At 40.9% G+C, this 27,124-nt stretch overlaps 1 protein-coding gene and 1 long non-coding RNA gene across 5 annotated transcripts in view; one reads left to right on the forward strand and one right to left on the reverse strand.

The window, feature by feature from the left end:
* FMN1 (formin 1) overlaps positions 1–27,124 on the reverse strand; it is a 452,266-nt gene that overhangs the window by 404,554 nt on the left and 20,588 nt on the right. For all 3 annotated transcript variants that reach the window (XM_059913697.1, XM_059913699.1, XM_059913696.1), the window contains one exon: positions 9,021–11,009. In XM_059913697.1, the coding sequence (XP_059769680.1) occupies positions 9,021–10,878 (1,858 nt within the window). In that variant the 5' untranslated portion in view covers positions 10,879–11,009. The remainder of the gene's footprint in view (positions 1–9,020; positions 11,010–27,124) is intronic.
* LOC132359526 (uncharacterized) overlaps positions 9,889–27,124 on the forward strand; it is a 28,567-nt gene continuing 11,331 nt past the window's right edge. Inside the window, exons 1-3 of one of the 2 annotated variants that reach the window (XR_009500865.1) lie at positions 9,889–10,186; positions 12,829–12,908; positions 13,647–13,744. This is a non-coding gene — a long non-coding RNA (uncharacterized LOC132359526). The remainder of the gene's footprint in view (positions 10,187–12,828; positions 12,909–13,646; positions 13,745–27,124) is intronic. The other variant, XR_009500866.1, reaches the window with a different exon arrangement.

The following is a 27,124-nucleotide window of genomic DNA, read 5'->3' on the forward strand; positions in this document are numbered from 1 at the left end:
TACACACCAATTTCTCCAGATCATTCCAGGAAGCACGTGAACGCATGGATCCACTCCTCCTCATCCCTCATCAACACTGCTGTCCTCACTTGTCGGGCTGCTGAAGGTGTCTCTGGACGCTGCTAGAATTGTCACCGGGTTGCTGCAGCTAAGGTACCAGGTGCGTTGCTTAGGCACTACTGCCTACCTTCCCCACCTCCCCTCTTCTCTCTGGGATGAGGTCAAATCCGGTTCCCTCCACCGTGTGCCCTGTCGCATCCTGCCCCAGCAGCACCTGGAGCAGGGCCCCTTCACCCACAAGTTTGTTACACTCTACTATGCAGACCCCGCCTTCACTATCCTAAGGACATTTCAGTCAAATTACTCTTTAAATTTTCACACTGCTTTCTTACTGCTCTCCTCTCTTCCTACCATCCAGACACGAGTCAGCAGAAAATCAGGAGGACACAACTTATGCTATTTTCAGTGTCCTCCCTCCCACCCCGACCCCAAAGGTCTGGTAACCTCTCCTGTGCCCCAAGTCCTGCTTTCCTCTGGAGGGGCTCTGCCTGGTGACCATCCTCTGGGCACTCGAGCAAAAGACTCACGACAGGTCTAACCATCTAATTAACCGGATGTGCCCAGACCTGTCTGAATCCTGGGGAGACTGTGCTGAGGCTCAAGCCTCACGTGGTGTTTATTCTCTCCGCAATTTCTCTGGGCTAAACTGGAAACCAACAGCTTTCATCAGCCACAGGATTATTCAGGGGTTCTCCCTCCAAATGCAAAACTCAACCTTAAAACTTTAACCTAGGTTTCAAACAAACAAACAAAAAAGCCATATCAGAATATTTTAGGAAAAATACAGGAAACCTGGATGATCCAACTTACCGCCTCAGAGTGAGTAAAATTGTGTCGCACGCTGCACGAAAATCTGAACCTCAATGTCTGAAGCCCACCCTCACTTACTTGGCATGAAGTCCAGTCTTTTCTCAGGCTCTTCCTCCCCAGTTATGCCTCCAGGGGTCCCTCAAGGTTTCTGCGCTCGGGGGCCTGCTGCCCTTGCTACCCTTCTGCTCTGTGCCTCTGTCACTCTGCTGCCATTGGGTTGCTAATAACTTGGGACCACGGAGGCTGGGGCTTTGCCCTCCTTCTGGCCAGCAAGAAAGTTTCTGCTTCTCCTCAGACTCAAAGACATAGAGACCAGACTTGTGGTTGCCAAGGGGGAGCGGGGGAGGGATGGATTGGGAGTTTGGGATTAGCAGATACAATGTATTGTATATAGAATGGATAAACAACAAGGTCCTACTGCATTCAATACCCAGTGATAAACCATAATGGAAAAGAATATGAAAAAGAATGTATGTGTGTGTATATATATATAAAACCGAATCACTTTGGTGTACAGCAGAAATTAATACGACATTGTGAATCAACTGTACTTCAATAAAATAAGAATATTTCTGTTACCCCTGAACAGCTCTTCCACACTGCAAAACTGTTGGGCTTCTGATGACAAAGTTCTTCCTTCTCTTCACGCTAAAGCCCCTTCTCCTTAGAGGGTAAGGGCCCTCTTAGGAGGAAGAGAAAATGTCTGTGCACAGACTTTCGGCCCAGGCTTGCTCTCTCGTGATACTTCTCCTTCCATTGTCCACTGTTCCTCCCTAAGGTTCAATAGCCTTCAAGGTCCCCACAAGTCCCTCTACATCCTATACATATCTGAATCCCAATTCTAGTTCAAGTTCTGTCCTGTAAGGCTCTGGGCCAGATAGAAAGCATCTGGTTCCATGTAGTAGAACAATCCATGACTGGGAAAACCTGCTAGGTCCTTCTGTGAAAGGGAAGGAACTCCAGAACTTGCTATGGCAGGAGGCTGAGATGCCAGGGCACACAGAGGAACTCTAGGGGGATGGTATGGCCTAATATCACAGCCCAGAGGCCAGGAAAATGTATTAAATACGGCTGTAGGCCCATTTAAGAACTATCTAACAGAAGCTACTTTCTTGTAAGTGATCAGAAAGAGGATGAAGTAAGATAAGCAGTAACAAGTCATTTACCTGATACTGTAAAAGCTAGCAAGAGGGAAAGAGTGGCCCCAGGGTGGAGTTTACTGTTTTCAACATGCACCCTCTTCCAGGAGAGCCCAGGAGGAATGAAATAAAACACACAATCTCAATATTCAGTACTTTGCTCTATCAATTTGATAAAATGCTTCTAATCCAATTACAACTAAAAGTTTGAGTCTTTTTTTTATACCCCAACCAATGATGCTATGGGCCAGAATGGCTGAGTTACATAAATAAATAAAGTATGCGATAAATTTTTCTTCAAAATTTAATACCTATTTAATAAAATGTTTTTCTCTTTTAAGATTTTTCAGTAGCTATAACTTTTAATCGCAGTGTTAATTCTGCCATTTCTGTGTCTTTGGAATTACTTTAGATTGATGGATCTGGCCTAGGGCCACAGACTGCCACCCGTGCTTTAAATCTTGTGCTCTGACTCCAAGAATAGAAAAGAAACAAGTAAAAACCATTTCCAAGAAGGTGCTATCCTCAAAGCACAATTGGACATTAATTTGGGAAAAAATTCACATATGTAGAACTGGCTTGGAGTTTTAAAACATCAGATCGTGGTCATGGTCCTGGCCTTTGAAACATATCCCCTTTTAAAAAACAAAATGTGAATGAGAGAAATACTCACCATTTATTTTATATGGAAACTGACCTCAAAATACAAATTGTTCATTAGTAGAAAATCTATTTCATATTTCATATGCTAATTAGTTATTCTTAATTTGAGATAATTGTAGAAGATACTTTAAAATTCTTTTTGTGCTTTTCACAAAAAGCAATCGAGTACAATGTGCTATCAATCACTGTTAAATATAAGAGCTTTGTTTTTAAAAACTAGATAATTTTTTCTGAATCCACAGGCTGAAAACTGTATCACAAGATCTCCCAATTATTTCTTTTACTTCCTCAAGTTTGTACTTTTAGCAATAAAAGAGACAGCCAACCAAATTAAATTTAGAGGTAGAACGGTCATACGACAAAGAAACGAAACACTGCAATAATCATTTATTATCAAGATAACCACTGTTCAGTATCAAAACACACCTCACATACACATTCTTTTTTACCCTGTCGCTCTTTTAAAATTCCACTCTTTCTACATTTCTTGTTCTTCGTGGCTCATCCTATCTGCATCATCTTATACCTCCAAATCTACTCTGACCCTTCTCCATCCTTCCCTGGGCCCTGGAAGGCTGAGCTTGGAGACATCTACCCACTCCCTTTTACCCTGCCTTTTGGCTGGTTCAGTTCGAGAAAGTTTCGAGGCAGAAGACCAAAGGAGAGTGAAGCCAGGGTATTTATTCCCACAGCTTCCTCTCTGATAAGGGCCTCTACCACAAGCCACTGTTTCTGCCCTGTGGTCCTCTCCTTTAAGCTCCCCTGTTTGGGTTCCACTGACCCCTTCTTCCCTTGCTCCTTCAGGCCTGGGTGTTTGTTCCCTGTCAGGACACTGTCTAACCCAGGAGCCTTTCTTTTCTTTTAATTTCTTTTATTTATTTTAACAACATTGTGTTAATTTCTGCTGTACAGCCAAGTGATTCAGTTATACATATGTATACATTCTTTTTCATATACACATATATATATACGTTCTTTTCCATTATGGTTTATTACAAGATATTGAACATAGTGCCCTGTGCTATACAGCAGGACCTTGTTGTTTATCCATTCTCTATATAATAGTTTGCATCGGCTAATTCCAAACTCTCAATCTATCCCTCTCCCACCCCACCTCCCCCTTGGCAACCAGAAGTCTGTTGTCTACATCTCTGAGTCTGTTTCTGTTTTGTAGGTAAGTTCATTTGTGTCATATTTTAGATTCCAAACATAACTGATATCATGTGGTATTTGTCTTTCTCTTTCTGATTTACTTCACTTAATATGATAATCTCTAGGTCCATCTATGTTGCTGCAAATGGCATTATTTCATTCTTTTTTATGGCTGAGTAATATTCCATTGTATGTATGTACCTCATCTTCTTTATCCATTTATCTGTTGATGGACATTTAGGTTGCTTCCATGTCCTGGCTATTGTAAATAGTGCTGCTATGAACACAGGGGTGTGTGTATCTTTTCAAATTATAGTTTTGTCTGGATATATGTCCAGGAGTGGGATTGCTGGATCATATGGCAACTCTAGTTTTAGTTTTTTGAGGAATCTCCATACTGTTTTCCATTGTGGCTGTACCAATTTACATTCCTGCCAACAGTGTAGGAGGGTCAGAAGCCTTTCTTAACTGCCTTCTTCTCTTGGTTTCTGGATACTGCTCCCTCCTTATCTAATCCTGCTTCCCTGACTTGTCTTTCTTGGGTGCTGCCTTTATAGCTCTCTAGCAACCAACATATCCCATTGTAATAATGCTCTAGTCTCAATACTGAGCTTCTTGCTTCATTAAAGGACATGGGGAAGACACAGAAAATTGTGGTTCAGCTATAATCCTATACCCCCCAACACACATACACACACACAACCCCTCTAGGTGGTGTATTTATTTTTTTCTGTAAAATGTAGTTCAGTAACTCTTTAAAAATCATAAAAGTGACACATTCACCACAACCAGTGAAACAATGTAAAAATAAGTAAAGAAAAGAAGTTAATGCTCTTCCCCAGTGCTTTGGTTTTGTTTGTTTGTTTGTTTTGGGGGTTTTTTTGTTGTTTTTTTTGGATCCTTCCCCTTCACCTTATTCCCAACCTTCACCCTGTCTTGCCCTAGATAAAGAATGTGAACAGCTTGGCCTGTCTTTCTTTACACCTGTCTCCATGATATTCAAACTTTCAAACCCATACCAAACATATATACTCATATATAGAGAGAGCTGGAACCTGTCTTTACAAAAACAGAGCATATTCCACATTATTTTGCAACTTGCTAGATAGAGATCTAGTTCCATACTTTAAATAGCCTCATAATATCATGGAGACTAAATATACTCTAATTTATGTAGCCATTTCTCTACTGATTGACACTCCATTTTTTTTTTTTCCAGCTGCTTTGGCCACTATACACAATGCTGCAGTAAACAACCTTATGCATATATTCTTACTAGTGCATCTATTTATGTGACCTAAATTCCTAAAATAGGGTTGCTAGGTCAAAGTTACATATAGTTTCAATGACAATCCCCTTACTTTCTCAAAAGTGTGTAGCAATGTATTTCCTGTCAATTTAAGTCCTATATATGTTTTATATGGATATACTATGGTATATGCAATTTTTAATCTTTCTTTCTTAACATGAATTACAGATAATTGTCTACACACTATATACTTTCTGTAGTAATCTTAAATGGCTGGGTATAGCCATTAAAGTTGTGGAGCTTCTTTAAAATTTTGGGGCGATTGTATCAAACCTCAATATTAATATAGGGAGAATTTATATCTACTCCCCATAATACATGCCCAAAAAAAATCAAAGTTTTGACAGCAGCATTAGATATAATAAAATCTGTTACAAATATGCCTTTCAACCCTTAATCAGTTGACACTAACTACATCTTTTGATGGGCACAAGCACTGATAACATGACTCACAATATCAAGAGGAACTATGCCTGGGGCATATGCCTCCATCACCACCTCAGTGACTTCAAAGGGGAAAGATCATGAGATTGCTGAGGAGCACACTGAAGCACTGGGGATCTTCCTGAGTGTGGTGAGCCAAGTTACATGTGATTCTTCTGGCATTAAAAGGGTCTATTTCAGGGCTTCCCTGGTGGCGCAGTGGTTAGGAATCCACCTGCCAGTGCAGGGGACACGGGTTCGAGCCCTGGTGTGGGAAGATCCCACATGCCGCAGAGCAACTAAGCCTGTGCACCACAACTACTGAAGCCCGTGTGCCTGGAGCCCGTGCTCTGCAACAAGAGAAGCCACCACAATGAGAAGCCCGCGCACCGCAACGAAGAGCAGCCCCAGCTCGCCGCAACTAGAGAAAGCCAGCGCGCAGCAACGAAGACCCAATGCAGCCAAAAATAAATAAATAAATTAATTAATTTTTTTTAAAAAGGGTCTATTTCAGATCAAAGGTAAAAGAAGGCCAGAAAAACAGAAGGGAATCCCAGACCCAAGGACACTGCTATTCAGGTTAGCACAACTAGAGTCCTTCAGGCTTGAGAAAATACCACATTCCACAAAGGCTTGGGAACATTCTACAGTGGTTTCCATAAAACCAAGGTGGCAGTCAGGGTGGAGATGGGGAAGGAGGACCATGAGAAGACAAATCTGGCCACCATTCACTGTTAGCATATTCTGTTTGATCACATCACCACCAGACAAGAAATTCCTGTGCATAGACCTTGGAATGAAGAGTTAGGAAAATTACAAAGCCAACAGGGGGTAGACCAATAGCCTTTATGCTGTTTCCTGTGTGGATGGTAATGTTGGCTTTCACTGCTTGGTCCTGTGAGAAGGAGAAGCGGATTTTACTCTTTCCTGGGAATTACTACTTGCCCATAACACTAAAGAGTCTTCCAACTGGAAATGTATCTGATTACTTTTGCCAGACTTAATCTCTTACTTGAGCAGTTAATGAGTGCTTTCAATAATCTTAATCACATCACTTCAATAAAATACCTAGACGTTATTTCCACAGGAAATAAATGCCCATAGACCATAAACTCAACCTGGTTAATAGCTAACGTGGGAGAAAGGTGGGAATTGGACTCAGATAAAGGGCTACTGTTGGGTGATGGTAAATGAATGATCCACCCTTCGTCTGGGACTGTCTGAGGCCAGTGGATGTGGGATGTGGAGGGAGGAGAAATGAAGTGAAAGACAAAGGCAGCTGGAAGTAGCAAAATTCTCCCTGTGTGGACCCACCAGCTGCAGGAAGTCACTGAAGGATCCAGAATATGATGAGGACTCGTGGCCACAGAGAAGGGGGATTAAAGGAAAACCAGGAGACAGGAACACAAGATACAGATCAAAGATACTATCTGGAGAACTCCCTCCCTTCATGCTTTTCAAAGAGGGACGATGATAAGAGATAACGTTTGTACATTCCTGGAGGAAGGTCCCGGCAAAAGAGAACTTATCCATGACAGAAAAAAAAGGCTTCTCCTGCTCCTATTTTCCCCCTTTCCAATGCCTTCTTTTATAACGTTAGAAGCACAGGCAGTCTCCCTACCAAGGAATCCATGTGATTCTAATGACTGGCTCCTAAAGTGCTACGAAGATCCCAATGGAAGGCTGGGGCCAAAGTAAAGGGAATGGTTCTGCACAACAGTATGGAGAGGTCACGGGAAAAGGGTGACCATCTGTTGAACATGCCCCTCAGTGAGCTTAACTTAACAGTGAGTCATCAGAGAAACTGAATGTCCTCTGTGTGCCTACCTTGAGCCAAATACGATGGAGCTTTTACAATATTGTTTTTGTTTTTTTTTAATAGAAAAAGGACAATAAAATAAAAAGATAATTCTAAATCGGGGCAGTGGGGGGGAGAAAAGATTTACTGAAGCTCAATGTATTATTTAATGCACAGTTTCTAGAGGAGCGGCACACCAAGTCGTAGGATTTAGTGTGACTTCTAAAAAGAGCTTTCGGAGTTGAGGCAGCTCTTGCACGCCCATCTCTCCAGAAGTCTCTATCTAATCGTTGCAGAGAGCTTCCTTTCGAAGTATTTTGAAGGCTCCAGCATTCACAGGGAGAAAGGATTTTCATCACTAGGATTCTATGATACATGATATAAAACCTACAATTCTATGACTTTCCTGATGAAGCAGTTTGGTTATGTTAGGAAGTAGCAAGTCTTATCAAACTAAGAGCAATACATTACAAACACAAAATGAAGAGCATTTACCACATTTTAAAAGAAACACACCCTGGATCAATGACATAGAGAAATTTATAAAATGGCAAGAGTTCAAAATGAACAGAAGCTTTTGAAATTCCTCTTCCCTAGACAGATATTTTTATCTTAAAAATTGCACATGATGTTTTCTCTAAACTTTAAGAGACTATATATCATATTACGAGCCTAGACAAAGCATTGACCATATGCTGTGAAAGGACCACTGAAAAAGAACCTATTATCTACACCATGGCATACACGACCCTAAACATCTGGTCGCACTGGCCTGGAAAATGTAGTGAATACAGGAGTGGCACTTTTATACACTGTCTTTTTTAGTCTTATTGATCCTACTTATAGAACCACCAAAATTATTGTCATATAAAATTTTAAATCACATGAAACATACGAGCCAAACTGGCTCTTTAGTACCTTTTGCATAAGACATGATGTTATACCAGTAACAGTAGAAACCCATACATAAAACATAACTTCAGAATAAACATTACTTCGTGTTTGCTTGGGAAATAAAAAACTGTTAAAAAAAAGAAAATCTGAACCAAGTTTCTTCAAGTTAGAAGGAATTCATCCCTCTTCTAGTATTAAAAAAAAATAATAAAATATTGTCATAAAATAAGGGTGCTTATAAAAGTGATTACTAAAAAAAAAGAAAAGAAAAACCCACAAAAACCCAAAACCTCTAACAACAGACAGATGAGCAAAGACACAGCATGCTTCTGCCCTTCTGCTTACAGAATCCCAACAAATCCAAGCCACCCCAGCAGCATGAACAGCAGAATTTAGGTCAAGGGGCCAATTAGCATCAAAGGCAGCAACAAGTTACTACTTCTCTCTGCCCAGTCCTGTTTCCTTTGAGAGTCCTGTATTAAGCAACCATGGAGGCAGCTTTAGAGCATTCCAAAACAAAAAATTTAAAAAGACATTTACAAAGTATTGCTTCTGGAAGCAACTACAGCCCTGACCCCATAAGTCAACACCATCCTCACCATCTCCACACTCTTTTATACCACTCCCAGCTGTCCTGTTACAAGGTGAATTAACTAACAGGCTGAGGAATTCTGATTCATCGTTAATTAGCCAGTGTCTGAATAGCACGAGCAGACTGACAGTTTGGGGTCGCCCAAGGAACACATGTAAAGCATTTTAAACCGGGACTAACCTGGAGGTGACCGGTGCTGGGGCTGAGCTGCGGTCCTCCCAGGCCCCAAGCTCTTTTCCAAAGGTTCCCCAGGCACCAACCGAGGTTGGCCCGCTCTGAGGGAGGTCGAGTGGGCTCCTTCGGTCTCCGTGACCTTTGCAGAGAGTGGTGGCTCCAAGGTGTCAGCAGAGGGTGACCCAGAGAAAGCACGGCTCTTTCTACCAAGAGAGTCATCAAGAGCGGCTTCCCTCTCAGCAGGCAGTGAGGGGGGCCGGAGGATCCTGTGATGCTGCTGAGGGCTGGGGAGCCTTGGAGAGAGAGGCAAGGGAACAGGTGACATCCATTTGTGCGTGCTGGACGGAAAGGATGAATTATTAAATACCGTGCCGAGAGCTGCCAGTGCTGGGGGTGGTGGCCTCTTCTCATCACCTCCAGGGTCCACACCGCGGGGCAGATCCAGAAACAAGGTTTTGTGGCCACTCAGAAGCAACCCAGCTCCCCTCTTGCTCCCGGTTTCTGGGAGGGTATGGGCGGCTGTCGTCCCGAAGGGAAATCCCAGCCGTTTCCCCTCGGTGGCTTCATCTAATTTCTCGCTCTCTATCACCTTCAGGAGGACCTTGTTCACAGCCCCCACAGTGCCGGCTAGGGGACCCTCCTCAGCTGATGGCTGCCATGACCCGTCCCCTCGCTGCTCCTTGCCCCAACAGCTGGCACCCCAAGCCCCAGCCTCAGCTTCCGGGAGGATGAGCAAGTCTGCGCTGGGTATGAACTCAGCTTGCGCTGCTGGGCAAACGGCAACCCTTTCCTCACCCTCAGGATGCATTTTAACGACTCGTTGCACCTGAGCAGACAGATCCTGGACTTTGGCCACCACTTTGGAAATAGGCTTCTTCCTGCAAGTCCGTTCAGCAGCCTTCTCTGTCCGGCCCCCCTCTGCCTCTGGATATTTCTCGGGCTCCTTGTGACTTTCGGTCGAACCTGTTTGCAGATGCGCCAGCCTGCGAGGGCCCCTCTTTGGCCCCCCGGCACCATCATCTCCTGGCTCTGTGGAGCTGCATTCAGGGGGCAGCCTGCCTCTTCCATGCCCCGCAACCTCAGAAGCCTTCTTGAAGCTCCCCAAGGCAGAGTCAGCATCCAGTGTCCTGGGGATCCCTGGGGTGCAGCTCCCTCTCCTCTGTAGGGAAGAGGTAAGTGCCCTATTCGGGAGCAAGTTGCCTCTCTCCTCTAGGAGCCAAACGTGAGGCCTTGTTTGAGAAAGAGGAAGGGCGCTGCTGGAACAGATCTGGTCCTTCCCCATCAGAGGAGCCAAGTCCTGGCCCCCATGCCCCTTTCGTCTTGCCCTCTTCTGCAGGGAGTTTTGAGAGAGCCCCTCAAAGCTCTCTCTCCTTCCACCAAACCTCCGGGCCTTTTTGTTCCCCTGGGAGCTCCTCTTACTGAGACAGCCCACGGCGGGCTCCCCCAGCCAGTGGCCAGCACTCTGGAAACAGTCGTCCTCGGAGGCCAGGCTCACAGAGAGCTCCGGCAGCTTCCCCTCCTGGTTCCCCATCGTAATGCCCAGGATGTGGTCTGAGCTCAGCAGATTGGCCAGCAGTCTCTCCCTCTCGGCCGTGAGTTTGTACAGCTCAGTTAGAATGTCTTTCGTGGGAGTTGGCTTGAAAAATATGTCGCCCGGATGTTCGTTCGGCTGCCGGCTGAGGCTGTTGATGTCGGATCCCTCCCTGACTTGGTAGCAGTTATGAAACCCTTTACTGGATCTGTCTAGAGTTATGGTGCCCTTGTATGAAAATCCTCTGACTTCCCCCCTCGGAAGATAGAAGCTGATGTAGCAGAGTTCCGTAATGGGCTTACGCAATTGGAGGGTGCAGTGAGTGCCTTCCATTATGCCTACCTAATTATTCATGCCTCGGAGATGCTGGTCTGTGGTCAGGCTTCTCAGGCTCCGGTGGTGGGCCATGTGATGGTGGCTATGAAAGGAAAGCATCTGACAGTCATCTCCAGCAACGAGACAGCCTGTTAGAGGAACAGGGGAAGAAAGCAGCTAGTCTGACGGAGAGCATGAATCACACAGCGACATAAATCAAAGCGTACCCTGGACTTATCCTTCCTCTCTGGCTGACCTCAAGCAACTCAAGGCATCAGCCAGGAGGCTGATTGCAACCTCTTCCCCACTCCCAGCTCACCCTTGACTAGCAAAGCTTTTCTACACCTGAGAATGCGAGAGTGCTCTAACTTTAGCCCCAAGACAAAAGTCCCTTCTCCCCACGTGGAAACTTGATGTATACCCTAAGCAGGGTCTCTTGACTTCTCAAGGCTTCAGTTTAGGTTCTTCTATAAAACAGAGCTAACATACCTCCCAGAAATCCTGAGGAAAGGGGACTTTGAGATGCTTAGGAAACATTACTCTCCAAGAAGCACCTTCTAAGATTTGAGATTAATTATCTATTTAACTTAAAGCAGTGGGGGAGGGGGGAAGATATTAGGTCACAAATTTTGAGTCTCTTCTGGACACAATTCATATATTTTGCCAAAAGAGTGAAAAGTGAACATTTTAAATTTTGAAATTTAAAGAAGTAACCCAGAAGCCTTAATCAAGTGTTTTGTTTGTTTTCCTACTTCTTGCCTATCTGAAGCCAAATGGAATGGCAGAGAAAAAGGAAAAATCTGTAAGCCACTGCTGGTCCTGTATGGATTTCCAATGTCTTCACCATCAAAGTGGCTGAAGTGTCACAAGGGCAGTGAAGGTGTCTGCTCCCTCGTATGATGTGTAGTATCCCAGGGGTGTCTCTGTGGCTAACATCCCTCCAAACAATCATGAGCTTAGAATGCTATATTATGATACTTCATTTCTTAAATGAAGGCATTGCCCAGTCTTCAACATTTCCAAGCTTAAAAGAAATTCCCTGGGAAGGGTAACACAATAACCATTTATTAACCATTGATTTCTTTAGTGAGATCTCAGGTCTTTCCTAAATGGGTCTAAATAGTAAAAAGCTACATAAAAGAACATTTTGAGTGAAGGAAGAGAGAAAGGAGGAAGCTTTTTAATAGAAACTTCTTAACGAAGACAGATGAAGATAAAAGTAATAGAAGGTAAAAAGAAAAACATGCAAAAATCTGGTCAACCCAGAAGTTCCAGGAGGACTCAGGGTACTCACAGAAAGGGTTAGAAGGGCATGAAGAGAGAAAGCACATAAGAGATGGGAGGCCAGCAGAGGCCTTGCCTCTTGCACAATTTTCCGTGGGATTGTTCTCATTCATCTAGCCTATCTCTAAAACTTTTCTAAAATGCTCATTCCTTGCCTTTCCTAAAGACACACATGTATATAGATACCTAATACTTATTGGTACAAACTCTCTGAATATATCCAAGAACTCACTTTGGAGGTGGTTTTTTATTGGGGGTGGTTTTATAACAACCAGTTATAAAAAGCAATTGCACAGCTGCCAATATCCACGGTTCATGATGCCAAGCATCACCAGTTCAATTTAGGGATTGTCAAAAAAGCTGAAGTGAAGCTGCAGAAGTGCTATTTTAAGTTGCAGAAAAATGGGAGAGGCCTAGTTTTGCCTTCAAGGATCATTCTCCTCTAGTTTTTCTTATCTTCTCAATTTCCCTGGATTAGGAGAAGCGCATGATGTGGGAGAAGGGGAAGAGTTAAAGTTTTTTATAATCTGTCCAAAGTGGCAGCACAAAGTTGATGCCATGATTTCAGCTGAAAACATGATTGCTTATTCTAAAAGCTTATTCCCTAAGAGAGGGAATTTTTAATGTATTGAACATATACATGCGCACACTTTTATTTTGTCATCTCACATCTCCCTTTTACAGATGAAGAGATGTAAATTCAGAGACATCAAGGATCTGGTCTAAGGTCATATGGCTCAGAAGAAGCAAGGATAAAAACCCAGGTCTGTCTCATTTCATGGCTTTGTAGGTAAAGTGGCTCCTCATCTACTGCCTTCTACTGATGAACCAGTTTTCCAAGAAATCTGAAAAGAAGAGTTCTTTTATTTTGCTAGCTTGGTGTTACTCACATTGTTTCTTCAAATATGTCTCACATCTTGCTACTTTTACCACTCATTGGTTAGTTTCGGCACCTCTGATCAGACAAAATGCTGTTCTCTAAGGCTGTCCCTTAAACAACATAATCTAGGGTCAGGGCACCAGAAATTCATTACATCTGTACCTGTCAAGCAGAACTCAATGAAAATTCTAATACAGAAAATAAAGAGAAGGAGACTCATATGAAGGCTATATCTTTTGTGAAGATTATAGACATATAGTGCTCTACTATAGGGTTAACTACTTTTTTCTCCTTGTCTTTATAAGTCTTGATTATATACATGGAGAAAATGTCATGGTTAGTATTAGGTATGTTAGTCATGGTTGGGAAACTAAATCCAAAGTTTAGGAAATTATGAGATTGGATTTTACAGCAATAAAGCCATAATTCAAGGCATGAAACTACTATTAAGAAAAAACCACTTCACTTTACTGCCTCTTCCACACAGAAACTTTAATACAAAATGCTCTTTCTAGTGCCATGTCTGGGACCAGGGAGGGGCAGAAATGAGAGAGAGAAAAAAAAAAAAAAGAAACAGGGGTTTGCCCCATGCTCTTAGGACTAAATTTCCTCCTCTGATCAGGGCACCGGGGACCAGAAGTATGGTATGAGACTGTACTGAACACAGGCTAAGGAGCTTGAACATCCCAGGAGCCATGGGGAATCACTGAAGAATCCTAGGTAAGGCATGCTGTTTATTCAGATTTGTATTATAGAAAGATCACTCCAGAAGCAATGTAGAGACTAGACCAATAGGGGATAAGACTAGGGTTATAGGTCCCTAAAAGACCCTTTCACTATTTCAGAAAGAATTGTTAATAGTCAGAACCAGGGCAGTGGTAATGTGGATGGAGAAGAGAAAATCAATTTAAGAAGATAGAATTGATAGGACCTAGTGATTAATTGGATATGTGTAATAGAAAAGAGTTTAGTTCCACGATTTTAGATAGGTGATTGGGTAGAAATATGGTGCCATTCACAAAGATAAGAAATGCAAGAAGGCTTTGGGGGAAGATGATTAATTCAGTTTTGGAAATTTTGAATTTTAACATTCAAGCACACGTGCAAGAAACTGCTAGATGCAACATGGTAGGGCTTAGGAAGGACATATAGACTAGAGTTACACATTTAGGAGTAACCATATAATATATAAGGAGTTCCAGGTCTAAGTAAGATAAAGTAAACACACTCCATCCTGTCTCAATCACTGACTACAGCTTAAAAACCTGTACAGAAGGCATGGAGCAGTTATTTGAGTACTCTGAAAAGTAAATAGTAGCAAGCCAATTGGAAAAGAGGACCAAACTTTGAAGTGTCACCCAACAGTAAAGCAGTTCAATTTGCCCGTTTTCTCTCCAGTAGTCCCCTAGCCTGGACTCAAATCATCCTGAAAGATGGAAGTGAGTATCAGCACAAACAGAGAAAGTTCTAGGGGAAAGCTTCTAGTTCAGAATCAGAAGTAGAAAAGACATCTCCTGCCAGTGATAGCAGCAGAAGTAGGAGCCTGCTGGCAACTAAAACTCTAAGAGATGAGAATGTTCCTCTTTGATCAGAGGAACTGTAGTCCCAAGACAGTGGGGCAAACCCTGTTCCTTTTTTTCTCTCTTTGTTCTGTCCCTCCTTGGCCCCAGATGTCAGCACAGTTGCAGGAAGTTTGAAGCAGAGGTGGATAAATAAAGTCTCAGATTTACGGCTGGAGGACTGAAGAGCCCCAGAGAGCCCCAAAATATGCGAAGCTTAGTAAGTGACCCAATCAGTTGTTTATAAACTCCTGAATTCACCCCCAAGCTGTGTATGTGTGGACCTGATCCTAAGCAGCATTCAAAAGACTTTGAAAAAAAACTAACAGATGGACCTTAGGACTAAGAGATAGACCTCCTACAGTGGCAACTGGGTGGCACATGAATGTGACAGCTCAAAAGAACCCAGCAAAAGCTTTGAAAATGGAACTGATATTAAAACCACAACAAACAGAAGGCTCATCGGAACTTTCAGCCTGAACTAAACCAAGTTGGCTGCCTGAAAAAAGGGAAAACGAGACTCAGAGTTTATAATACTCAAAATGTTCAGAATACAACCCAAAACTACTCAGCAATACAAAGAACCAGGAAAATCTCGACTCCCATGGGAAAATTAATCAACAGATGCCACTCTGAGATGACACAGATGTTGAATTATCTGACAAAGACTTAGAGCAGCTGTAACAGAAGTGCTCCAGCAAGTAAGAGTTAACACTCTTGAAATGAGTGGAAAGAGAGAAATTCTCAGCATAGAAACTGAAGATATAAAAGAGAATCAAATGGAAATTTTAGAACTTAAAAATACAGTAATGAAATGAACAAACTTATTAGATAGGCTCAATAGCAGAATGGAGATGTAGAGGAAAGAGTCAGTGAACCTGAAGACAGATCAATAGAAATTACCCAATCTGAACAACAGGGAGAGAGAAGACTGAAAAAGTGAATAATCAGAGCCTCAAGGACCCATGCTACAAAAAAAAATGACTACCATTTATCTCACCAGAGTCTTAGAAGGAGAAGAGAAAGAGCCTAGTACAGAAAATATATTTGAAAAAATAATCATTGAAAACTTCCCAAATTTGGTGAAACACATAAACCTACAGATTTAAGAAGCTCAGTGAGCCCCAAGCAGAATATACCCAAATCAGTTTATACCCAGACCTGACATTCAAACTGCTGGAACCTAAAGACAAAGAAAAAAAGTCTTGAAACAGCCAGAGAAAAATGATGCATTGCTTATAGAGAAATGACTTAAGTGACTGCAGATTTCCCATCAGAAACCATCAGGGCCAAAAGGAAGTGGAACATTTTTAAAGTGCTGAGGAAAAAAAGACCTGTCAACCCAGAATTTTATACCCAGTGAAAATATTCTTCAAGAATGAAGATGAAATAAGGATGAAGGAGAAGTAAGAGAATTAGTTGCTGACAGACCTGCTCTAAAAGAATTGCTAAAGGAAGCTCTTCAGACAGAAGAAAAATGTTACCAGAAAGAAACTTGTAACATCAAGAATGAAGAAAGAATAATAGAAATGGTAAACATCTGTGTAAATATAATATTGTTCTTCTCTTGAGTTCTTTAAAAGATGTTTGACAGTTGAAAGCAAAAAAATATGATATCGTTCAGTGGGGTTGCAATGTATGTACATATAATACACAAGACAACTACAACGTAAGAGAGTGGGTAACAGGACCTCCATGGTATGAAGTAAAATAGTATTTTAATTCTAAGTACACTGTAAAGAGTTCAGCATGTATATTGTAATCCCTAGAGAAAACATTTTTAAAAATATACAAAGATATAATCAAAAATACAACTGGTATATTAAAACAGAATAATAGTAAATGTTCAAATAACTAAAAATAAAATGAGAAAAAGGAAATGAAAGAGAGGAACAAAAAAAGGCAACAAACAAAAAGTAAAAACAAATGGAAAAAACTGATAAACCTAAATCTAAACATGTCAACAATTACATTAAGTGTAGATGGTCTAAACACAACATTAAAAGACAAAGATTATCAGAATGCAAACAATATGGAGTTAAAGTCATTGAGTTGGATGAAGTTACTCAAGAAGAGTATGCAGCCTGAGGAAAGCAAAGGTTACAGAGTATAGTACTGGGAACAAAGATATTCAAGGAATAAATGGAGGAAAGAGAGACTCCAAAAGAAGCTGAGAAAGAAAAAAAGGTAGTAAGATAATTCCCCATATTTTGTATCTAAAGAAATTAAGGTTAAATAGTTTAGTTTCTTATTATGTTTTTATTATAAGTCTGTAAACCCTAGATTCAAAATCTTTCAGTGTAGTCAAACTGAGGCCATGGTTCAGAAGTTCATGTTAGATTAAACCATAGGTCTTCCATAATACTAGCAAGCCTTTCTTCCTCCCTCCCCTGAGAGTAACAGGAGTCACATACCCAGTTATATCCTTAAAGTCTTAGCTTCAGCCTTATCCACCAACCCTTCTTAAAGACCTGTTACATTTTCCTTCTATAATTTTCTTTGCTACATTTTCTTTGGCAGAGAAATACTGTAAAAATAGTGAAAGTCACAACCATGGTATCATACCATGATGAAGACCATGTCAACTAGGGATCAAACCGTACGGTATAAAAGATGAAAAGTGTGACTTTGGGGTCATAGATATCAACATCGGCCATGTGGTTTGTGGCAGGATACTTGGCCAAAATAATTCCCCATGAATTGTCAAAGAAAAGTGTTCCATTCTTAGAATCCTGGAAATTTTTTTAAAATGTCACAGAGGTTTCTCTGCTTCCAAGATGAAATACTATTCTACCAGATTCTGGGGGTCCAAATCCAGATGCAAACGTTCATGCCATGTGTTCATAATTTCTGAGTTTCCAATGATCATATAAACAAATAAAGAAGGTACTCCTAGTACCTCTTTCACTGGGCCTTATCATTTAACAAAAAATTTCAAGCAAAAACATTATCTGCAGTGGAAGGTAGGAATTGAGAATTGTAGTTTAATTATAAGGTAGTGTCAGTTGAAAAGAACAAGTTTCTCCTTTGAATGCACAAGGATACAGGTTTTGATACATGAGCGACACAAAGACAATCCAACTGGCTCAAATTTGGCAACCACAGTGCATCTTAGAGGAAACTTATGGAAAAGAAAAGATAATTTCATGTTTTCTGGTCCTAGGATGAGTTTTAGGATCATTTGACCAACAAGTTTAAGACAGATTACTGCAAAGAAATACAAACATTTTCAAACCTACTTCCCCATTCTCTTCCACAGTTTGAAATTATTTTTATCAAAATAACTCATTGTGTACATCCTCCACTATCATCAATGAATAATTATAGCACTGCCTCTGGAGCATGGAATAACTATCCATGGTTCTTCCCAAATCTCCCTCTCTCAACCAAAGACAGACTGTCAGAATTCAGCCATCAGTCTAGCATCCCGGCCAGTGCCTGTATCTGGATAAACATACTTCATGTACTTTCGTCCTTCAAATTTCAGCTCCTTTGTGACATGAGAAATTTAATCTCTAAGTTTGCAATCCACTAACTCAAAATACTACTTGGTGATACCTACTAGATGACCAAGAAACTATAAAACTCCTCCTCTTTGAACAAGTCTGCCCTGAGCAAATGAACTTCAACCTCAGCACTCCAGTGTGCTCCACATCAAAAGAAGGCTTCAGAGAAGGGCAAACACTTCTCTGCGACAATCCACTAGCAAGTCAGAGTGCAGTACAGTGCTGAATCATTGCACACATTTTCCATCTAAGAAACCAGAGGAAAAAGAATTGTAAGTCTTAGGAGGGGAAAAAAAAAAAAAAGCAAAATAACAAGGAAAGCACTATGGAGTGGGGTTAAATATAATTCCATGCTGAGTTCACAGGACTATTTCAAGCAGCACTGCCTCACTCTGCTTTGACTAAAATGCAGCAGTTCTGCAGGTGCCACATACTAAATTATACATCTTAATTTGGTCTACCAAGTGACCTTCTCTGGTTGTGCTCAGTGTCAAAGCACTTTGCTTCCTGGGAAGTCTTCAGGTCTTTCATTTCCTCTTGCAAACTCCAGACAGACATTCTCTCCAAGACAACACTGCTGGGGTGACTTCTTCTCCGACTCTTTTTCCAATAAGCAAGCACAGGATTTTACTCTACCCCAAATGGAAAGATCTGTTGTGCCTCACCATAATAGGAAATTATTGCCTTTAGCAGATGCTATTCAATGCTCATAACATATTTCACCAATGCCTAAAATAAGATCCAAGAATTAGCTGCAGTCATTCTATCTGCTTACTATAGATTTCCTAATTGATTCTGGACCTAAAAGGCCAATGCAAAGCTTTTTTTGCTCAGCCATTGGCACAGCCATGCCCTGTGACTCCATCTGAGCCCAATACTGCTAAGATAGATTATCTACAACTTCCATTATTTAACGGGAAATTGTCCATCTGTCCATTCAGATTCACACTCTACCCTTCTGCACATCACTAAGCACTAGGAGACTGACTTTTTTGGACTCAGTCAAGATCAACAAGCTCCCCTGCACTCTGGCTTCTACTGGGTTTAGCCACTGGAAAACACTAGCAGCAGATGAGAAGGTAGAATGCGAAAAGGGTCAAGATATTTACTCCCTGGCTCCCTCCCTCCTAGACTATGGTTTTGCAATAGGTGTGTCCTCTACTAATGAAGACCACAGCTCCTCTTGGGGAGCCCTCCTCCAGCTACAGTTACTTCTTCTGGGTACCAGTTACTGCTCCCTTCCATTGCTCATTCAGGCCTAGGTAGCTTTGAATGCTGCCTCTTACGTGTGATTCTGGACACATTAGTGCCAGCCTGTCTTCCTCCCACCCACCCTAGGATAGAATGCAGTGTTACTGTTCTTCAGATAGAAGATATAAACACAAACGTAGGTTGGCAATAGCTTTCTAGCTCTTCTCCCTCTGAAGGATTTTTTCTCCAAAGAATCTAAACACTGCAGGAGTAGGAGTACAGGAGTGATAACTAAATTAGTACAATACAAAGCAGAAAGAGACCCATTCAATAGACATCAAACAAAAAATCAGAGAAGGTCAAAGAAAGGAGAGAGTACATCATATTTGTAGGATCAGGAAATCCTTCGGGAAAAGCATTTGAAATTGCCCCTCACTAAAGGGTAAGATTTCAACAGGTAGAGATTAAGAAAAGGGAATTCCAAGAGGAGGAGCATTATACAAGACTGGGAAATTTGCTAAATTTGTACAAGGGAAAAATTACGCTTCGTCTGTTTTTTAGACACATGTCGGGAGAAATAAGATAAAGTGATGTCACGTTGTAAAAAAAATTTGAATCCAGGTTGGTGGGAAATTCATGCTTACTTCATAGAAAAACGGGAAACCATTGATGGGTTTTGATCAGGAAAGTAATATGTTCACAACTAAACTTAAGGAAGATGAATTTAGCAGTAATATCAGAACAGAATGGAGTAGAAAGAGATCAGAAAGAGCATCAATGAGGAACTCAGGAAAACAGAAAATTCTGCAAAGAGACTGAAAAAGAAACAGATTAGAAGGGGAGATTAGAGGAACAGTTTTAGATAGGAATTTTAGCAAAGTAACTGAACACCAAAATATATTGCAAAGAGCAAGAGAAAAGGCAGACGGTTAAGAGAAGGTAATGAGTAATAACCTATACTGCTATCAAGGCTTTGACTTTGCTATTAATTTTGTCTTGTTTTTCAAGACAAAGGAAACCTAAGCATGTTTTTATGCTGAGAAGTAGTGAAGAGGGAGATATTGATGATACAAGTGAAAGATGGGATAAAATATGGGACAATAGATAAAGGAAGGCCCCAAAGGATGAAGACATGGGCTCAAGATCAAATGAGGAGAGTCAGCCTTAACAAGGAGAGTTGTTGCATGGTCAAAGACTAGGGTTAGATAAAGAGAAGAAGACAATTATAAGCAGAAAGTAGTGAAATTGAGAGTTTACATATTACCACAATGATTTCTGTTTTCTTCATAAAGACTATTATTTTATGATTTTCTTTGTACTCCTACAATGTCACAAGAAGGAAGCAAAATACTGCAGAAGCAAAATTTCTGCCTTTAAAATTCTGATTTGACTATGAGTCAAAAGCACTCCAAGCTGGGCCTTATTATAACAAACTGGCGAATCGCTAAAATAATTAAATAGAGGCCAAATTTTGGTCAATAGAATTATTTTGGTCAATAAATTTCTAGCCAAAGTCACAGCTGGTTATCAAAGAATAAGAAAAATGGCTCCTTTTTGCATTTGTCTTTTTTTTGACCCCTAAACCAACCCACTCATATACCCAGATATGCTACAAGGTATGAGCATTGAAGATTCCCCCAAAGACTTCAGAGAATCCTTTCTTCACCTCTCCCTTACCTCTTCCAAACTTCACTACATAAAGATAAACAAATATCAGCTTACCACATGATCTCCATGAGAATATAAGATACTGAGATCCTCAACGCATCTCTGGGCTCATGTCACTATGTGGTTTATATCATCATCTATGGGAGATATAGGAGTATACAGAGGGGATAAACCCCTTCCTCATGATTATAAAAAAGAATCTGTACATATGAGATTCTTACTCATTGAATGCTTAAGGTTCAAAGGCCAGTGTTCGATTGCACAGCATCCCTCAAAAATGGGCTTGGTACATTCTTGGTAAGACAGATAGCTTCCTTTTCAAAAATTAGGAGTGTCTTTTTAAATATGTGAACCCAATTTGTGGAGTTTCCTTTTATGAGAACTTTAAATCAGGAACAATCATCGTGTATGTTAAGTTGAATCTGCATTTCCAAATTAAGGACTCTGCTCTTGAACAATGACTTTCCAATTATACAGTATAAGGGATTTAAATAGGCTTTTACATTTTATAGAGGAGTAAGGACCCAGGCAGGGTGCTTTGAGGGCACTCTCTTGTTTAAAGATCCAACACAGAGCACACCCCTCATGAAAGAAGGGAGGAGCATGGTGACTCTCAGAGATGAAGGTACTCTGCTGTCTCTCCCTTTCCCCTATAGTCCCTCTGTTGGAGAAAACAAAAACAAAACTTAACTGTCTCACATTATGTGTTCTAATTTTATAAAATGTCCCAAATACTTTCATACATCACGATAATACGAGATTTGTATAAAACTTCCGCAAGAGAAGTTGTGTGGCTCCAACTTCCTTTTGAGACATACTAACACTCTCTAAGGCCGGTATGACAGATGTTGTCATTGTCACCTACATACAGAGAGGCTAAAAGAGACCAGAAAGAGGCTAAAAGAGACCAGACTTGCCCCTGGTCACACAGCTAGTGACCAACAGAAGTGGGACTCAAATCCAGGTTTCTCGATTCCTAGTTTGGTGCTCTTTCTACTACCCTACTACAGCTGAAAACCATTTAAAAAAAAAAAAAAGACTAAAGAAACAAAATGCCATAAAAAATTTATTGTTGGATAGAATTTTAAATGCACTGTAGTACTACATAGAGTGAAGCAAGTGGGCTCAAAGCCACTCTTTGGTAAGGGTTTCTCATGTAAATATGATCTTTAGAAGAATTCTATGTCTGATTAAATATAGAGAATCCTACAGAGGAGTATAATTTATAGGCAATGGTTTCATAAGATGCGTCTGCTTCCTTTCTGTGTTGTTGCTTTTGTTGAGGAAGACGTATTGGTATCAAAGTTTCACAAATCCTAACGCTTACCATGGGAATCAAGGAAGGCCCTTATTCATCTTAACCGAGTGTCATTTCATAAAATCTGCCATATGAGTTAGTTATTTTGAGATGACTTTTACATCATACCAGTAATTCTCTATGCAGCAATGTTTAAACAAAAGGCTCTCCCAAGAAAGGGGCAGGGTAACCCAGCACTGCATTCCAACCCAGTGTTTATGTCTGTTTCAGCAAAGACAGCTGGCATCATCACTGCTGTCTGGCAAGCTCATTTTCCTTAGTTGACTAATGAAGAGGCAGGAAGATAACACTTTGTGGACAAGCAGTAAAAATCCACAAAAATTAAAAATAGAGGTGTGGTAATAAGATAGGCAGATTCATATTCAGTTGAGAAGGAGGAAGAAAAGGAAGAGGAGGAGGAGGAAGATGAGATAAGCCAACATTTCATGAGTTCTTACCCAGTGCTAGGCCCTAGTTAAGTGCTTCTATGCCTCACTGATTTAATTCTCACAGATCTATGAGACGAGTACTAACAATACTCCCTCTATACCCATGAGAACCACGTAAGCTTAAGTAACTTACCCAAAGTCTCAAGAATTGAAAACTGAATCCAAGCCTGAATGTCTTAAAGGTTTGCATGTAGAAGTTACAAAATATTGCATTTTCCAAAACTTCATGGAGAGATGATGAATCTGTTATGGGACACTCGCAGGAGACCTCTAACACCTCTACATAAGGATTATTTCTCCTCTCTTTGTTAAAAGATGGTTAAGAGATTATGGCGATCATGCAAGTTAACGCCATTCCCCTCAACCAGAATGTTAATTATCCATCTGGCAGAAAGGAAAAAGAGCATGTAATGTTTGCAAAATTCCTACTGAGAATTCTTCTTTGTCCTAAAAGTATGCTACTGTTCATGGTCTAATGTTTCTATTAGGGCCTAGAGAAAGACTTATCCCACAATGCCCGAGAGAAGGTGAGGAAGGTTAAAATTGGACATCACCATTAAATTTGCCTCAGGTGAAGTTAAGAGATTTATGATTGAATGTCAGTAAGTTCTGACGGCAGGAGGTGTAATAAAAAATGTCAGAGCACCCCCAGACTTTGAAGCAGTCCCCCTTGTGATTAGGAGCTTAGCTGTGGGTATGGACACTTGGAACTATGTCTGCTCAAACATTTAAACCAATCCCACCTTTGGCAGAAGGCTGGAAACTTCTAATGGGAATATTTAAACAATATCTAACTAGTCCCTATCTTCTGACTCCTGAATTTAAAAGAATTAAAGTGTCATCCCTAATTTCAACAGGTCCTAAGACAGAGATTTTCCACATCACAGCAGCTACAGTTGGACCCAAAGGTTTGGCAACGGGAAAAGTACCCTCTTGGGCTCAAAACATATCTTCCTTTAATAAAATGTGTTGCTCTGAGAATTCCCCATTTGATTGCCACTCAGAATTTCACTACTTTATGCAAAAATCTCATGGCCACAGTTCCTACAGCTGGATGTCACACAGGGGTCTAACAGTTTTCACACCATTTGCATATAATTGTAAAAGCATTTCAGGATGATTCCACAAGTTCATTCTCAACAATCTGTCAACTGACCTCAATTGAAAGGCAGAAACATAAAAAGCATATTACTGTATCAGTAGTCAAAGACTGCACCTATCCAAATGGCAGGCTTAGAGAGAATAATGGTGAAGATAAGTATACACTTATGAAACTGATGGAGAGCTAAAGTTTTGAGGTATAGATGGTTGCCCAAAATAACTTGTTACAGCAGTCTCATGCTGCTTCTAGAAATCTCCTGTGTTCCTGGAATTCAAATAACATCCCCCCAAAAAAATCCTTTGAAAAAACATAAAACAACTTAATAAGACCATTTCTGAATTTGAGATGGCTAAAACTTCAAGGCTGAACAAATAAATGTATGCCATAAAAAACAGAAATTGAATGTTGGGACAAATGGCTAGTGTTCTGATGGGAGTGTTTATGGTTTCATAGTCAAATCAGAGTTTTAAAGGCAGAAATTTTGCTTCTGCAGTGTAGACTAGCTTAGTGCTTTCCTTCTGACATTGTGACATTGTAGGAATACATAGAAAATCATAAAATTATAGTCTTCATGAAGAAAACAAGAAGTGCTTTCCTTCTGACATTGTGACGTTGTAGGAATACATAGAAAATCATAAAATTATAGTCTTCATGAAGAAAACAAGAAATCTCTCAATTTCACTGCTTTCTATCTAACAGAAAGAGTGATATATCCCTCTGCCTTGCCAGCACACAAGGGAAGCCCTGGGAACTGAAGGACTCCGAGCACAGTTCTGATGTCAGGAAGAGTTTACGGTGTCTGTGACAAGTTTCAAAAACAATTTGAAATAAAAGCAAATATATAATAAGTACAGCAAATAGGTCTGTGATGGTAATAAGAATGTAGAATTAGAAGGACACAAAGGCCTGGAGTTCCATAATTTTTTTTTTGTAGCCTTTTATAAAAAGGTGCAATTAGCCCAAATTTCTATCTCACAAATTGCAGAGTAAATCTGTGAATCAGATGAGGCCACCAGGGAGCACACTATTAAATACTCTTTTGTCATCAGATTAAGTAAAAATGTTCTCTCAAGTGGGCATGTACTTGCATGATAAATCAGTTTTCCAGTTGGGGGAATTCTGTATGGATTAAGCAGATCAGGATTTACCAAGAAAATCCTTCTTGGGCCTGACATCATCATGAGAAACACCCGCTGGCTGCACTGGGGGCCTATTTGAGACAAACGGATTTACAGCATTCGAGTTATTCTTCTAAAAGGCATGTTTTGGAACATGAAATATTTCAGTAAATACCAACATTTTATACTATAAATAACTTCTGGGCATGTAAATTTAATTCCACCAATGGGTCTTGGAATCTAATTATTAAGGAAGGGAAAATGAACTATGGGGTTTTCTTAAATCTTGGTGTTGGGAGACAGGATGCAACATTTCCCCATTCCTTTTCTTCAGTTGCAACTGCATTCCCAGACCCAAAATGTCACTCTTATAACCATCACTACAGTTAGTTCTTCTTCAATTCTAAGGTGTTTCAGTAAAATCTGTACAATGAACACATTCACAAATGCGGTTAGAAAGGTGGTCGTTTATACAATTGTGTGTTTATATCACTAGCTGTCATCATAATGCATGGATATGTATAGTGTGCAAAACACAATGATTCAAATGGGAGACACGTATGATGCATCTAAGGTGCTCACAGATTTTACAGTATCAGTGAAAATTTGACACCACTACTAAGGTACAAAGAGGTGGAACATACGGATTTATGACTAAATGATCAGTGCACATACTAACTCGAGGTTCCATGGCGAACTTGATGCAGAGGCCACTGTATACTTAGCCTGGAAGCAGGATGGCAAGATGAGGAAAGCACACCACATATCACGGGAGTGTTATGAGGATTAGCATGCAGTGAATGACCACTACCAGTGTGCAACAAAATGCAACTTGTCACCAAGAGATGGGAAGGAAAAGGGAAGGAGAGGAGACTGACACTGGTTATGTGGTTTGACACTGAGTTAGAAAGTCTGCCTTTGTTATCTCATTTAACTCTAGCAATTATCTTCTGCCTCATAAGGTTGTTATTTTCATTTTATACATCATAATAAATGAAGTTCACAGAAGGAGGTGGTAGAGTTGGGCTTCAACACAAGGTCAGTGTAACCCCGAAGTTCACAGTCCTTTCAGTACAGAAAATTCGAGTAGTAGGGGCTTGAAGACTGGCTCTCAATACTCTAGCTTATTAGAAAGGATTTTAAACGTTGGGAAATGGCAAAGAGAAAGCAAATCATTTCAATAAAGCTGGAGGAAAATATAAAGGATGGAGAATGAAAGAATGTGACTTTGAGGAGGAAGAGAATAGGGTGGGCGTGGGGAACCATATCGCTGAAATAATGCAGGTAGTACAAGGATGACCTTCCCAGAGATTTTCCAATAAAAGAGCAACACCACACATCCCACAGGAAAATGACGGAGCAGCTGAAAAACATCAGTCTAAAGCTGTTGCGTAGCAGAGTGACCAACCTGCGGCTGGCCTGGGATATCCAGTCCACCTTTTTGTGAAACTGACAGACCAGGAATCCCTCCTGAGTTTATTATATGAGTGGATATACAGAAGAAGTTTTGGGGATCAGAGAGACAAGAAGAATGAAGGGGACATATTTAGTTATAGGAATCTGGAGAGAGAGGGGAAATTGTAGGTAAGAGACAGGAGGAGAGGGAGAGAAAGATGAGGACAACGGACAGAAAGGGACAATATCTAACCCACAGAGGAAAGGAGGTAGGAAAATCCTTTGTGTTCATAAAAGACTTTTTAAGACTATGAAACCAAGCAGTGATGCTTCAGGGCCCAGGTGAGAGAGCATGGCCAGGGTTGGAAAAGGAGTCATTCTTTCCCATGCACCATCTCCTTCGGTGCCCTGAGAACTCCAGAAGGCCATCACAGGAGCCTGTTGTGCTCAGCAGGGTGTCGTTTTCACAGAGGGGACCAGCAGAAGAGGCCAGGACAAGGTGCAGCGAGGATAAGGCTGTGGGACAGTATGACTAGTCTGATGGCTGAGCACATATGAGGCTCCAGGAAATAACTGGGGATGTTTTAAGAGGTGGAAGAAGTCCTATGTAAACAGGAAAAACTAAGATTCACATATTAAGGTGTTATTATTGTGGCCTCACTTCAACCCATAAACAAGTGATTGCTGGGTTATTAAGTCCACATAGGGTGAAGAAGAAGCAAATGATACAGAAAAGGATAAGGAAGAGAAGAAACTCAATGATAAATATGGCTCCCATCCAAAAGAAGGGAAAATCAAAGTCATCCAACTGGAGT

Source organism: Balaenoptera ricei, chromosome 2 (assembly GCF_028023285.1).
Source record: "Balaenoptera ricei isolate mBalRic1 chromosome 2, mBalRic1.hap2, whole genome shotgun sequence".
Lineage (NCBI taxonomy): Eukaryota > Metazoa > Chordata > Mammalia > Artiodactyla > Balaenopteridae > Balaenoptera > Balaenoptera ricei.